Genomic DNA, 16805 nt, shown 5'->3' on the forward strand with positions numbered 1-16805 from the left:
TATCAAAAGATAACAAAGAATTTGTTATTATCATTTCTGTATTTTAAAGTATGTTAATGTTGCTTATATTTGAAAAATGAGTGGAAAAATATTCCAAGGCTCTCAAATATTTTTATAAATTATTATATATCTAGACTGTAGATTTTTATACATTTATAGGAAATTTGAAAGTGCAAAATTCTATAGAATGCAGTATAATATGCATTATAATATGACAAAATATATAAAATATCTAAAGTATAATGCTTTCTATAACACCTGGTAGTTAGAACAATTTTATATCTAGATTCTATGTTTTTAATCATACAATCAGAAATATGAATTTGCATAAAAACCCACAGTTTACTGACAACAAAAAACAGCGATTATCGAACAAAATAGGAGTTCTTTATTAAATATCATTGACAACGTGAAAATCTCAAGGTATAACAAATCTAGACAATCGTTGTATATAATTAATTTATACATTGCTAATACGTCAATTGTTATTCGTTTAATTATATATTTATATATATACATATACTCGAACTGTACAAAACATCAGCCTTATAAAAGTCAAATCTGTATAGAGCTGATGATTTTGAATTTTACAATGTCTGTACAAATTTTGTTTTCAAACTACCTTCTCTTTTACCTTATATTTTACACTCATAATATTAGAAGAAGAATATTAATACTTGGTTAGTGATATTATCATGTTACATTTTTACAACAAGCCACATAAAAAATATGTAGTCTATAGTCACAAACAGAAAATAGTCTGCAAGATATCAAACTCATTAATGTAGAAAATAAATATCCTATACTATCATAAAAACTTTGGTTATCGTTAGCTTTCCCTTCTTCTATTCAGTAATAAGTAGATTTGCCCCAAATAGATACCTTAACTATATCTTACACGCATATTATATATATATTTGGGTTGGCAACTAAGTGATTGAGTGTCAATACCACCTAATGACAAAACCCGCAATCACTTAGTTGCCAACCCAATATATATTTATGTATATATACTTACACATTCTATAAAGAAAAAACTTGCATCTTTCTTAAGACTTTCTGTTGGTCTCCTACTTGTACGTTAGTATACAAAATGTGTATGTATGTTTAAATGTGTGTATGTACTGTCTGTGCGGTAATCAAATGTCTTCCTTCAAAGAATATTGTCTGAACTGATCTTACATTTGAATCTTGTGAATGCTGCATTGCAAAAACGGTACTTTGCGTCAGTCTTACAATCAAATTAGTTTTTTAAGCGTAACAAGACATCATTATGTCCACTATTGGAAAAAAAGAAGAAACGAAACAAGAAATACACAAGAAAACCGGGAATTGACTAGCGTACGAAATATAGATTAGTAACAAGAAGTTTGGATCACTTGTCTATTTTACTAATATTCAATTATTAGCTAATTTTTTACCATTTCGGAGTTAATACTTTTCGAGTCGAGAAACAGTTTTCGAGTTGATTAAAAATTGTTAATTTTCTTGTGAAAACCTCTATATTCTTGTAAACGTGTGATTCCAAACTTATGTTCAAACACAAAGTAAGAAATAATCGCCTATGGCCGTTCGCAACTATTTGTAGTACTGTACATCGTCTAACATATTATCCGACGAAGAAAGAGTCAAGCTACGTTCCTCGTGCATTCCTTTAGCATAATTAATTTGCTGCGATACCTGTAACAAATTTGAAATAATATAAATGTATTAATACTAATTATGAAATTTATTATACTGACCCTTTTAGCCACTTCCTCGTTATCACATCGAACTTTAGGTCTCCTTAGGAGTTCTGGGCCGTCTATATTAACGGCTATCGTCGAATCAGATCTAGATATTAATTCAATATAATATAAAGTGACACCGTTGCTTTCTAGTTTATGCATCGGTTGACAATATAATAGATCTGCTAGGCTGACTTCGGTTACAACCCCTTTGGTACCACCGGAAATCACACGGACTCTTTCGTTAGAAACGAGAACTCTTAGATTCTCCGTTCCACTACGCAAACACTCGTACGCCACGAATAATTCTGAATAATTATGTTCATTTATTATGTACAGAAATTCTTGGCCCTCTGCTTGTTGACGATTGTAAGGTGGTAACAAACCAGCGGAACCGCTAGCCACTCGAGGAGGTCTGTCACGTTTTGGTATTGTACGATGAGCACTAAATATATCACACGAAATTATAAGTATTATTAATAATTATTAAATATAATTTAAAGTACACTTACCTTCTGCTGGTTTCTCTTACAGCAGTGGCAGTTTCTGTGGCAAGATCTAGAACTCCTACAACAGGTTTCGTGATGGTTCCAACAACTCCTTTACCAAACCCAGCAAAAAAGCCCTGAAATCATTTGTTACCATTTAATTAACTTGTTGCAATCAATTGTAATGAATTTTAACAAACGTACGGGAAATCCTTCGTTTGTTGCTCCATCATAGGTTTGTTTGAAGATGCTAGTTACCCCTCCAAGTAGTCCAAAACCGAAACCCTTTAATCCGGCTACCAAATGATCACTACTGCCTGCTGTATTAGCTCGAATTCTCTGTCTAGCTTCCTCGTGTCTTTCATCCATTATAACTCTTCCTAGTCCATCGGAAAGAGACTCCGTTACTTTGGCAGCGGAGTTTGATATACCGTGTGTAACATTTTTCACTAAAGTTTTCACGCTTCCTTCATAGATTAAACCGGAAACTCCTTCTGTGACGTCGTTTACAAAGCCTAGAGGATTGCCTAAAAAGTCCACGGATCCTAATATTACTGCAGCTTGCCATTTTAATTCCTGAAATAAAATTTTTTTGTAATAGGGAAATGAAAGTAAATTAACAAATAAAGAATATTTATAATCATACATCTTTGTAATGTTTTATAATGGAATGTACTAAGAATTGAGTGCTCTCAAAAGGATGCTTCTTAATAAATGGCTCCAACTCAATAGTGGCATCTTCAAACTTGATTAATGTTAAGCCTAACTGTCTTTTTATAATCTGAAGCTGACGTGGCAGTTTTGTTGTGGTGAGTACACTTAATTTTATCTAAAAAAACGTATCATGTGAAATACTTATCATTTCATTAGAAATTTCGATTAGTAAAACCAACCTGACTGGGAACAATCTTTAAAGCTCCAAAATAGTATCGTTTAGCATGTGCAGCAGATACTTCGGAAATGAACCTCTGAGCCTTGAAATCGTTTTCGTCCATAGGTACCTCTAATTCCGATCTTCCTGCCCCGACAAAAGCAACCAACTTCAATATCAATTTCTCTTCTAAATGTATGCAAAGTGGCTTGATGCTCACTACCACGTGCTTGTATATTTCTGCATTCTGATTCTTCGACTTCAGTTTCTCCGCAACCATGTGTATAGCTGGTCTGTATTCACTCTCAACTCGGGTGGATCGTGTTACATAAAGAACAGAAGTACATTGTGCTTCAAACAACTGATTATCAATCTGTATATCTTCCATGCTCAAGTCCAGAGTAGTATTGATAGGAGTTTGAACCAGTTCCAAAGAGATACCAGCCAAACGAGCAAACAGTAGCTCCTCAACTGGTCTTCGAGAAACAATTGATAGTCCTAAGCCAGCTGTTAAGTTGACTTTCAATTCCAATTCTTTGGAATTGACCTTCTCTGCGTCACTATTTATCTGTGTTGGTCGGTGGCTGATTGCAATATGCGACCAATCACGTTCTTCCAATAAAGCGAACGTTTTCTTCTGCAAAAGAAAGTGAGTATTGATATCATTAAGATACTTGTTCCAGTATTCGTACCCTTTCTTTGATATCTAGCACTTGGAGCACTCTTGTTGGGCCATCAGTAGTTACTGTAACAGATAAAAAGCCAGATCCTGGCCTTAGCTTCTGTCGACCAACACGCTGTTCAATTGGGGGAGGATTGGTGTGCATTTGGGGGCCTAATACCGCTTCACTCCCTAAAAAGACATATAGAAACTGCATATAATGAACATTTTTGCGCGGATCGAGTAGCTGTATAAAGAATTTGAAGTTAAAATATTATTTCATGCATTTTGTTATTGATGAACTTAGCGTTAATGAAATAAAAAAACAAGCGACAGTTTGAATGCTTAAAATAGTTATAATTCTGACTTTAACGTATGCTCCGAATCTATACGTACACATTTGCCAACGGGCGACACTGCCGCCTGCAACATTATCATTATGAGTTTAAGATTCACGAAAATAATATAATTCAGAGAATAAACGGGGAAAACAGCTGGAAATTCCAAATTAATTGAATGTAAGAGAAACAAACGTTGATTTGTAACTATACATTTACAGCCACTTTGCTTAAACCAAGGTACTTAGTAATATTCCACATTAGTTTTAGTGGTAAACATAATGGATGAAACATCCTTTTAATCAAATGATATCTCAACTTACGTGGCATAATAATAGCGATTCAATAAGCAAGTGAAAGCTATAGCAAATAAAATAGAAGAACATATGGCAATGAATAGAACAAAATTTGTGTATAAAATGGATTGCAAAAGCAAAATACTTTTACTGTTTTACAATTCTACAATTTTTCCAAAGTTTTTACAATTCTAACTGTATGTTCTATTCTGAATATAAAATGTTTACATAAGAACGACAAAACAATGAATAAAAACACCCCTGACTAAGGAATAATATAAGGAATAATACAATAATTCAATAACCATAATATTTCAAACCTTCGTGTAGTCCCATGAATCCATCTTTCGACTGTACACACATGTTCCTATGTGCACAACATAATCGTCCATCATCGGTGAATCGCCAAGTTTGCGTGGATCTCCTTCGGGGATCAGGTTTCCTTAAGGCAAGAGCACAATAGGTGAATGGTTGAGGTGCAGTGCCTGCTATATCCAACACTAACACTGTTTCTGGAACCCTTGAATGTTTATCTCTGGGTGGACTAGATCCTATTCGTAAAAAAATCATTTTAAGATATAAGATTAACAAAAACATTTCTTTTAGGGTACCTTCGTGTTGCAATTGACCATCTCCAGTCATTCTCCATAACTGAGATCTAGCACCGTATTGCTTTCTCCGCAAAGCAACCCATCCACCAGGACCAGCTTCTAAGACTAGTCTTTGTGTTTCAACATCTAGGGGGTCTAGACCACCCTCTCCAGTTCCGAGATCGCAATCATTTTTAAAAGTACCTGTTTTCAAGAAATAATGAGATCCGTAAAAGAAGAATGATTTAATATCCTACAGAAAAAGGTGAATTACCCGTGAAGGCGATATAAATGAAGTTCTCATAAGTTAAAACCCTGCCCTCTCCAAGTACATTCAAATCATATGTAGCTGTCACACCTCCAGGTGCAGTGAGAACTACAGCAGCAGCCTGTATGGATTCATCCAATGCATATGGGACAGAGGAGTGTGGTCTGACTGTCCATTGCAAGTTGTCGTGCACGGTAACCTACAAAAATACTCTTGAAAATAATTTCTAATTAATTCAGTTAAGTGATATAACTTATGATAACGGTGCTTGAAGCGTATTTGGTACAGAATATCTTGGTTAATCACCTGATTCACTACCAACGGCACCTCTGAAAAATTGTCCACTCTTATAGGTGGTGGCATAGTATCTGCATCAGTAAACACTATAAAGTATGTACTCTCTTGCAACACCACATCTACTCGAAGAAAATACATCTTTCCTGTTGAATCTCTGATGTTAATTGTCAATGAGTAATTGTCATCCAGTCTGATACCACCTGACCACATGCAATTTTTAACATCCACATTACGAACACATAGGAGTAAATCTTTGTCAAGACGTGGCCAATGAAATGCCATATGGCAATTGGACATGATTTTAATATATGTGGATTGAGCATCTGGATGACTCTGAAAGTGAGAAACAATGGAAAACTATTGTATATCATAATAAATTTCTTGTTATTACTTACAATTGTTGTGGTGAAACACTTCTGGGCTAGTTCTAGGGTAGAACTTGATTTATTGTGCAGCTGATATCTAGGAGATAATGTAACTACAGTTGTAGCTCTGTATTTCCCTCTAGCTATCCTAGTAGCGACACTAATTAGATATACTATGTCAGGCCTGCCATCACGAAGAGATATTCTAAGACGATGTACCTGAAGATATAAAAATCAATTTGAATATTTTTTATATTTGATGATATTTATTTAATATTTACGGACTTGTATTCCGGGTTGCAAATGAAAATGTTGAGACCACTGTGGAATTCCCTGGGGATGCACTGAAGTACCGATTCTCACCGACAGAGTCCTGCTAGCTTCTTCATCGCTAAAAGAAAATAACAAAGGAGCTACCATCCTGGCTTTTTCGTTTTCTTCAAATTGTCCAGCTGCCTCTATCCCAACTCCTTCTTGTCTGAACACCAGTGGTAGACCAGTTTTATTTATAATCCAATATGGTGCAGTAATGTTAATATGTATAGCAGATCCTTTCTCTATGTTAACAGCTGCATGGAGATATAATATTCTTCCACAAGAATCTGTCAGCCGTAGACGAGCAGTGAAGGAGTTGGTATTTGGTGGCAACAACATCTATATGAAGTAGATCTTAAATATCAATAAGACATTGAAAAATTAATAAAGAACGTTTATTTACCGTGCCTGATCCAGAGTATCCATCTAACTGCACTGTAATTTCTAGCTGCTCTTCGACATTTACAGTATGTAAATCCGCACTGTCACCAGGTAGAATTCTACCATTTTCTGTACTAATCTCATATAACAATTCGTGAGGCAATAAATTGGTTAATGTGAGAGGAGCCATCACTGTTATTGTGTGTGCTGGTAACATTTGACTCATATCCAATGGATAATTATCCCTCATCACTGCTATACTCATTCTACAAAACAGATTGATTTAAAAACGTATATTAAATCATTCATTTCCATGTATAATTCGGGACGTACCTAAATATATTGTTGTGATTAGCTCTACAAGTGATACGATTTTCTATAACTTCTAATGGTTTCTTAACTATGGTCCAATCTATTGTTTCTGTACAGTATTGAAACAAATTGTTCAAATTGATAGGTTTTAAGCACATTTGTACCCCGGTGTGCGTTAGGGGAATCGATATCGTGGATTGGGCAGGTACTTGAAGAATTCTGTCACTAGTAGATGAAGTTAAAAGCTGGTCTAAAAGAAAAGGATATGAAAATTGGAATTCAATAATTAACTTCACTTCATATAAGCAACTTACATCCGTATTGATTCAAAGTTTTTTCCATCTTGATTTCCACTGTGTGTTTTAATTTATTGGATATTTGTAAAGCTGATCTAACAGTTACTAATTTTCTAGCTGATCCTTCTAATTCGACAGCGAATACTATTCTAGCTTTTGGCGTTAGTATCTGAAACTAAAAGTAATCATTTAGATATAGGAAGGTATAAATGGGCTGCAGTCAAAATAAATAGTCTTAAGCGATGAAATAAAAATGAACTTTACATACCAGTGTTGTATCTATTTGTATATCAGTAATATTTGCACTAGCATGACGAAAATATATCCCAACACGATCGACGGTGACAGGATCTACAGGTCTCCACCCATCTACCAACACTGTAATCTGATGTCTCCTGACAGTATGCGTGGCATGATGTCTCAATTTACCTCTTCCTTCAAAAGTAAATGGAACAGTGTCACCTGGAAGAACTTCAAGCCATGTATGATCCTTCTGAAAGTCATTTTGGGCCTTAAAATTCTGTCCCACATTCTTGGTATCGTCCGCAGTAGCAATAATCGTTTTGAACCACAATTTACAACCAGTTTCATTCCTTAATGCAAAAGGAATGAAAGGCATTCGACGTCGATATCCTTGTCCATTGCTTGCCTTAGTCACATTAACTTCCTTACTAGAAGTAGAGTAGAAATCCTGCATCCAGTTGTTCTTAACCAATTCTATCAACTCTATTAGTGTTGAAGTTATGTTAACATCAACAGAATCTTGAGAGTTAACAGACATCTGCAGCCTCTTTGCATTGAAAGAATTAGTTAACATCTGCTCCCATTGAACGGTAGCACACCATGGTTCGATGAAGGGCTCCCAGCCACTGAGAACTCTATTATAATAATCAATGCTGAAAGTAGTAGATACTATACCAGGTCCCACGCGTTCTTGTCTCAAATTAAGATCTTGTAAGGAAATCTCCAGTAATGGTACGTCAGCGTCTCTACAATCATCTATAATGCATATTCTTGCACATGATATTTGAATTTCAAAAGTGTGAAAAATGGACTCGTTTGTACTGGTGTCTGAATTAGGTACTGCATGTTGCGTTAACCACAAAGCTGCTTCATCCAATTGCCCATTACAGAGATCCAAAGCAGCTCTACAGTCAGCATCTGTAAATCCCAGGGCTGTCAATTTTTGTACTTGCCTCTCGGTGGGTGTCAATGCTTCACTGGAACGTTGTTTAGCTACTAGAGTCTGTTTTGGTAGAGAACTGAGCATTCTAGAGAACATAGTCACATCATGGTAACTTAATCTTACGCACAGAGGTTGCAATTGTATTTCAAGACATTTATCTATTGTCAAATCCAAACTGGCTCCAACAGGATCTATTATAGATAATGCAGTCTCTTCTTCTAGCCCTAAGACACAGGAAAAGAGTTCGCAATGGGACAGGTTACAAGAAAGAGGCTTTTCACCTTCTTGAGGGGCAGATCTATAAGAAATAACAGCTGTGTTTTTCAGAATAACGGCGTTCGTATCGCGAATCGATGTATCCTCTACAATAACTAATTCTGAATCAGTGATATTAATCTTTAATTCGAATGGTATTGCAGACAAAGCATTACTGTCATTTTCTTGGTTGTTTTCGGTGATTATTTGAGCAGTTCCAAGAATGGGTCCTGGTTCTACAGAATTCAAAATCAGGAAATCTCTTACAGCCTCCCACCAGTCTAGTATAGCAGTTAAGCGCATGCTGTGGACCAAAATAGTCGTGGCCGCGTTTGCTTTACGCCTTCTATGATGCACCTCAGCCTGGACACGATTTTCATTATTTGAATTTCTCAGAGGCTGTAAAATACTTGTGAAAACATTAGATTGTTTGTTAGCGGGCTCATCCTGAAACCTCATATCCATAATTAGTATTTCCTGGGATACTAAATCAATATCCTGTGATCCATCGCTCAATGAATCCAATGTCAATCTGGATTTTATGAAATTAATACAAGCTAATGCTGCAATATTATGATTTGGATGCAGCTTAACAGTAACATTTACCAATTCTAGCGTTATGCACGATTTTTTCCAGATTTTCCCCTTGTTATCCATGCTAACTATGGAATACTCAACAGTTTCGTTCAGATCTTGCATGAATTGTCGCAAGTCATCCAAATTTTCGCCAATATTGTAAGAAAGCAAACCTCGAATCAACATATACTGAGCAGGATCCAAAGCACAATCCATTGTAGATAGCGTTCCATGAATGCTCAAATCTGGGATTTCTCTACTAATATAGGTGTCCAAGTTTCTTTCAATACGTAATTTTAAATGGCACATTTCAGTGAGCAAGGATGATCCAAGTTTCTTAATATAAAAACCACCAACAAGCAGATTATCCATATTGCCATCCTGATCATCATCACACTTAATCCGTTTGGCTGCATAGACATCCATATTAACAAGTTCAAGGAACATTATGTCCAGCATGCATTTATCTATCTCTTCTGAAGTTTCGAATCGATTATGTGCGGTGAGCTCTCCTAGATCCAGCAATAACATCTCATCTGATCTAGAACTAACTGGCAATAGGATTACTGGTGCACCTGCTTCTAATTCTAAAGATAATCTGATGCTTCTCTTGTTAGTATCGATTATAGCGCCAACACCAGCTCTCAGATTAGCCATAATGGTCCAAAGTTGAGAAAAATGGCCAATGAACGCTTGAAGTTCTGCCACGAATCTTTGAGTGTGTACATAATGGACAGCAGACATCTCTAGTTTTAATTGGGCATCATAAGGTCGTTTTTCAGAATCAACATAGCTGGAATACTGAAAATTCAGAGCTTTCCGCCCAGATGAAAGAAACCTCTCTCTATAAAACCTTCCATGCGGTGTTAAATCTAACAAAGACATCGATCCCAAGGATCCTGACACCTTCGTCTTCCCATTTGCTTTCAAAATGTGCATGTTTGCATTAGATACATTAGCTTTAGCAATTTCCCTCTCAGATTGTATCAAAACCAGCGTTAAAGACCTAACTTCTATCTCAGTTTCTGATCGTAGAGGTAGATTATCCACCTTGTCCAATTGATCTGTGCCAGTGGACGCTTGATGCATTGTAACTTTAGGACTGCTTCCTGAGGGACCAGCAAACCCAAAGAAATCAAATACCACCATCCAGGATTCGACATTAATGACCAAATCCAAACAATTAAAATCCACTGTGACAATTTTCTGATGAAACTGATTTTTCGTTGGCAGATCACAGTCCGGTTCTGTTATAGTAATGCTCATTAGTACCAGATTCTCTTCACTGGTTGATGCACCAGGAGACGGAGGTGGAGTATTTGGGGTGTTTGCCAAAGAAACTGGTTTTCTGCGCCAGTGAGCAGGAATTGTTCCATATAAGGTATCAGTTTCTAATCTGTCGGGTAAACTTCCTCGCCCAAATTCGCTTCTAATTTTTTGTACAAAGGCAAAATCAGGACAAGACTTAGAGACACCAGCTAAAAGTTTGGCACGAGTCGGAGCTGATGATTGCATCATGTATCTATGCCTGGAGCCAATGGGACACAGAAGGTCCTCCATCAAAAGGGATCGTAGAGCAACTTGAATAGTGGATTCATTTTTTTGCAATTTCTCATATTTGGCCACAAAATCCCTCATGGACAATTCAACTAATGGCTGTTCCAAAAGTCCCTGTTTGAGTTCTATACCTAGAGTAGGCAGTTCGAATAAAACTTTGATGGAGAGATCAAATTTATCAGAATAATTTGGTGCTTTGCTCATTGCTTGAGACTTCTGAACGACGGGTACAGATACTGGCATGGAGAAAAGTCTATTAGTAGTGTCTAACAACTGTTCGTATTGTTCTCGTGATAGGGAGACTTTCAGTGGCGTCATTACAACTCCATGGACTTGGACAATAGGATTACTGAAAAATTCATTGTCGAGAAAAAAACTCGGGCTTTGTGCTAACGCATTCTCCTTTTCAACCACGACTTTTAATACAGTATCATGCAAAATTGGCTTGCCTGATTCTTTGCAACAGTATATTTCTTCGGCTCTTAGAGGAAGATTACTATGAACTTGTCCCACATTGGCAGATATCTCCAAAGAGTACAAATTCATTTCCCTAACTTCTAGAGTTAATTTGTGCTTCGCCATGGAACCTTGATGAGGTTCGTGTTGCAAGGACATAGTGCCAAGATGTGCAACAAAAACTTGTCTACTGTGAGATGAACGCGGAATTACCAAAACAGGGCTATCCAACAGGATATCTAATTTCAAAGACAAGCTTCCTGAATTTTCCAAATCCACAGACAAACTTGGTAAACGTCTACGAGGTGGAATGGACCAGTCCTCTGCGTTTACTAAGCCTATGGCCATGTCTGTGGCAGCTGCACTGATCTGCCGTGCAAGCTTACTCAAATACTGTTTAAACTCGTCAGCACAAGAACATAACTCTGACAACAAATGAGGAGCATGGGTATACCAAACACTACCAATACGAATTGTTAGATCTATTAAGGTTTCCATTCCATCCTGCTGTTGTGCACAAGGTTTGGTACATCGATTAGCGGAAAACCGTAAAGCTTCTGGTTGATTAGGCAGACCAGGAAAATGTTCTAAGGGATGTTGAGATGGATCAGCTATTGGGTCTCTTCCAACACTGACGATTCTTTGGTGCGTTTTACCGGTTGGTGTTTGATCCAAGATTTGTAAACCTCCGAGTGAACCAGAGATAGAAGCGTTTACTGCCAAAGTAGCTTGTATGCGAGCGTCACACATCGTAGCTGTGGCGATTTTCTGACCTACCAAGTGATTATCCTGTATCACTGCCCTTAGGAGAAGCACATTCAGTCTATGGAAATCAAAGGTTACTTCTGTCCTGGTGGAAACCTTTGACTCCATAGTTTGGCTTGAGAGGGATTCTTGTCTCTCAATGTATCCTGGTTTCATCTTCCTTTGAGAAGGGAATATCCTTTTAAAGAATCCCATTAGTTCAACAATGGTTTCCTGATTAGCAATAATATCCAAGTTGTTGAACTGAATATTGGCTACTCTCAAAATCTCTAATGTATCATATACTAAAGTTAACTCAACTACTATCAAAGCTTCAGAATCCATTTTCTCCAATTCAATTAAAGAATTACTCCTGGGTGATTGCGAATTCTTCTCTTTGCTTGCTAGATTAGACAAAGCATTGGTCAAAGCTACTGGAGAAGTCAATCTCCTTGGCATATTGGGATCGGGAGAACCAGGAGAGACTGGAGAAACAGGAGATGTTGGTTCCGAATCTCTTAAGCTCCCAGAAATACTGTCCATCCCTACGTGTTTGTGACTGGCTACTAATAATTCAAAATCAGGACCAAATTCTTGAAGAGCATCGACGAGAAGCAAACCATGGACAGACAGGGAAACATTGATATCTGCAGACCTTTTGCTAAAACCGGCTCGGACTCCAGAGACCTGGAGTTCTGCAACACTACGGCCTCTAGATTGCAACTCGAAGGTCATCTGATCAATAATGAATTGAACCATAACTGCATGGCTTAAAGATTTGTCTAGGCTCTCTTCTTTCTTAGGACTCTCTGGTTCTATACTGATTACATCAACCTGAGAAATTCCGGTGGATTTCGAGAAGCTGGATAATAAATTATACATCAGTCTAATAGCCTCCACCTTCTGTTCATTAACATGAACCACCAGTCTTGGCAGATTCCCAGACACAGTCACGGATGGCAAATTCGGATCAGAGGAAGCAAACACTCTTCGTTCAATTTGCAAGGATATGTTGAAACGTTCCAGAACGTGCAAGCTAGACATCCCCCTGGTTCGTATGTGTTTCCAATTGTCCTTCACTTTCCCTACAAGAATCTGCAAATCCACTAAATCGATAGTATAGTGGTCGTACAGTTTCTGATGCAATGCTGTCTCAGAAATGGTCGGGAAGTCTTGTATGGAACCATTTTCTTGACTTCCAGGCGGTGTCGAACAAGGTGTCTCGAATCTTTCATCTTCATCGTCGCTATTTAGTTCAGGAGAGTTCGATTTAATGATTACTTCGTTATTTTGTACGTTATTCGACAAGTGGAGCTTTCCGAAATCTACAACAACCACCGCAGCATTGGAATCGGTAAAATTCTCAACTAGTAAAATCTGTGGTGCCGATATATTGAACTGCAAATCCCAGGAGGAGCGATATACCAAATCGCCATCTAAAATCTGTTCCCAGTTCTTGATAAGCTGTCTTCGAGTTCGTCGCTTCATGGCTTGAAACCTTTGATTGGTCGATGATCTGTGTGGTTTGCACATGAAGTCTATAAGCCAATGTATCACTGTAGGGTTGTAAACTACATCTAATGACTTTGAATTCACTTGCAGCAAATGATCAGCATTTAAGTGCAATGGTCTTTTTTCGTAAGTCATTTCAAAGAGTTGTTGAGGTAATTGATTGGTTAACTTTTCTGAAGAACCACGTACTCTAGAGGTTATTGTGGGAATTATTTGAGGCTGTACCAAAATCGGGAATGTGGAATTCTCTGTGAGATAGTCGTGAAGATACAAGGCTCCCAAACTGATAAAGAATTTGTGAGATCCATATCTGGGTCTCGAATCGTAACTCAAGTTTACTCGTTCGAACTGTAGCTCTATAACCGCTTTCGTATTCTTGCCATTGTTCTTCATCGTACAAAGGGAAAAAGCGCCTTTAGATAAAGTAAAATTGAACTGTCCAAACACTGTATCTCGACGTAACAAGGTGTCATCATCTATAGTGTCTGCTAAAACATCCAAAAGCTCTCCATCAAATGTAGAGGATGTACTTTGAGTGTTCGTGTTTGAACTCTTTGAATACCAGCCCCACCACTGAGGAAACCACTGCTCCAACATTCCTCTAGGTTGTGGTACATTTACATCAGAATTTTGAGGTAGTTTTGGAGGTTTAACTCTATACATTGCTATTTCTCTTAGTACTCTCAATTCATCAAAACTTCGTTCCTGTTCTATCTTTTCTTTTAACTGCTTGATATCTGGAGGTAAGATACTAGTTGGTGTTCCTATAAAATGACACTGATGAGTATCAAGAAGCAATGAAATCGTAGATTCCCATAATTTTTCTTAAATACCTAGCAATTTAACGTGACTTTCTACATATAAAATGTTCTCATTGCCTCTTTGAAGGATATCTTTCCATGATGGTTTAGGTTTCAGAGCGTCTTTTCCGAGGTGACACCTTGCTGCATACTTCCACCACTCCCTTGGAGCAGCGGACACACTAAGCAATGGACGGCAACATCTCTGTTGCTTACGACGTTCTATATCTTTCAATTCTCTTATACATTTAACTATTTGATCATATTGTACCTAACAGAAAGTCACTTGCAATATAAGGACTTTAAACAGTGAAAGCATATATGTAGTTCTAAACTTACATCTGTGAGACATAATGGGACATCATCTAATAAAAGATCAACAACCATTCTAGGTTTATTCGTGGATCTCAATGGTCGTTCAGACCTATCTCTCTTAATATGAGCTCTTGCATTAACGGGTAATAAGATATGATTCTTTATTATATTGTTTGACTCGCTCATGGCAATCTGAGAATAAAATTAATTTCAAAATTATTGGTTAATTTATTTTAATTAATTGAACTAGATATATAAAAACCAATATATACAGCTAAATCACCGAGATTAAGAGACCCAAGAAATTCATCTTTTTTCATGTGATTCCAATAAATAGAAAGCTTGTCAAGTTCCATGAGCTTGAAAGAAGCATCTGTGAGATTCCAGGATGTAGAACCAGGTATCCAACTAGCATCACAACTTTGTGCAGTTAGAGCTCCTATAGTTACACCAAGTGTAACACCAGTACCTATTAATCAAAATTATTTTCCAGTAATATATTTACCATTACTTTATTTATCTTATTAAATAAGAAAACTTTTTTCACCATCTGATAATGTCACACCATCTTCATATCTTATATGAACATCCTTAATATTGAGCTGTAAATTTTCAATAATATTTGTGATCAAGGAGGTGCCATAATTTACCCAGGAACTGTAACTGGTGGCATAATAACCAGGATCTCGTTCTCTGTCTGCTCTCCATCTTGCTTCTAATGAATCTAATCGACTCAACTTATATTCTAAAATTGCCTGTTCTTCTGTTTCACTATCAAACTATAAATACAATTATCTATAAACATATAGAACTGAAAATATACACTGCAGGGAAATCACAGATCATATACCTCATCCAAACTGATTGGCCCAGCTACCAAATAAAGTTGCTCTATCACTATGACCCATGAAGCTGTTCTTATTTGACGAACAGGTACTTGTAATCTTACTTTACCAATAAATCCTGCTTTTATTTCCACTGGTAATCCAATATGACGCAAGGCCTCTTTCTTTAATGGCAAATTCTCTAATTCAACTTCACCTAATATAAGATATTTTCATTTTACTATTAAACTTCATTGAATGAATACTATTAAATTTCAATGTACGCTTAAGGAGATTTGGTTTGAAACTAAATAATCCTATCTAACAATCAGTGATATAATGCACAACTAATTCTAAATTTTTAAATAATATAAGGGAAGTAATATCAGCGAGGTATTTCAATAAAAATCAATTCTTATATTACATGAATAAATTAGGAAGAAAAACATAACCTTACCAGAGAGTAAAGCGATACTCAATTGATCGGTATTTAAATTTTCCACGTATTTCCCGAGATAATTGTTTAACACCCAGGCAACGAGTCCTTCCAACATTTTGAAGGATTGTAAAGTTCCTTAACAGCTACAAGGAACAACTTATATACAAAAGCAAGCATAAGTATATTCTGTATAGGTTATATTCGTCGAAGTTTCGTTCAAATTTTCGAAATTCACGATGTAATAGCGATTATTGGTCGTACGATCGGCGAGATGTAGCTCTGCTCGAGCAGAAGTAACATTTTTTACATCGAAATACTATTTCTTTTATTACGAAAGCCACGAGACCTCCCGTTAACGATACAGATCATATCAAAGAAGCTTCATCGATCGTGAACACCATTGTGCCGAATGTACAACAATTTCGACATCACGTTAAGAACTTTGAAACTTGCGATTATTTATAATGAAACGCAACTTTTTTTCTGCAATGTAAAATTCTGATCAAATTGCGAACTATGTAGGAGGGGGAATAACGTTACGTATATTATTAGTAGAATATATAAATGTTTAAGTAATTATAGGTAATTTAAATACCAGATATATATTAAATATTTATAGTAAACTACTCGTTATACTGTTCAGAAGATAAAGAACATACAAATATAAATTTGTATACATTAAATACATTCACAGTCTAATTTTTTAAGTTACTCGCGGACTCGGAATTTGTGTAATTGAAATTTTCTAAATCATTAAACAAGTTAACGGAAGAGCCATTACTTGTACTAATGAAAATTGAACGTGTTTGTTCATATAGAATTGAAAAAATAATTTTTATGCAACTTGCACATCATAATTTGCACAGGACATCACATAATTTTTATGCGACTTGAACATTGAGTGAACATTGAACATGACTTGAATTGAGTTTTATT

The 16805-nt window shown here is 36.5% G+C and overlaps 1 protein-coding gene across 4 annotated transcripts; it reads right to left on the reverse strand.

Moving 5' to 3' along the window:
- Window positions 1–365: 365 nt before the first annotated feature.
- On the reverse strand, window positions 366–16442 carry Vps13d (vacuolar protein sorting 13D). 4 transcript variants are annotated; one of them, XM_072018711.1, is made up of 25 exons: window positions 16105–16442; window positions 15888–16025; window positions 15457–15647; window positions 15154–15385; window positions 14879–15075; window positions 14631–14798; window positions 14325–14562; window positions 7474–14255; window positions 7224–7380; window positions 6931–7159; window positions 6620–6863; window positions 6187–6555; window positions 5932–6120; window positions 5546–5869; window positions 5246–5438; window positions 4993–5175; window positions 4702–4932; window positions 4144–4170; window positions 3779–3939; window positions 3109–3723; window positions 2862–3044; window positions 2420–2791; window positions 2240–2352; window positions 1743–2172; window positions 366–1680 (listed from the first exon to the last, which is right to left on the reverse strand). In XM_072018711.1, exons 2-25 carry the CDS (start codon window positions 15982–15984, stop codon window positions 1579–1581), a joined length of 12027 nt encoding a protein of 4008 aa, XP_071874812.1. In that variant the 5' UTR covers window positions 15985–16025; window positions 16105–16442; the 3' UTR covers window positions 366–1578. The 4 variants fall into 4 exon arrangements, with proteins under 4 accessions (XP_071874812.1, XP_071874811.1, XP_071874813.1 ...); XM_072018710.1 differs by having other exon boundaries at window positions 15888–16442; XM_072018712.1 differs by lacking the exon at window positions 4144–4170 and having other exon boundaries at window positions 15888–16440.
- Between the last annotated feature and the right edge of the window lie 363 nt (window positions 16443–16805).

Source organism: Bombus fervidus, chromosome 15 (assembly GCF_041682495.2).
Source record: "Bombus fervidus isolate BK054 chromosome 15, iyBomFerv1, whole genome shotgun sequence".
NCBI classification, from domain to species: Eukaryota; Metazoa; Arthropoda; class Insecta; order Hymenoptera; family Apidae; genus Bombus; species Bombus fervidus.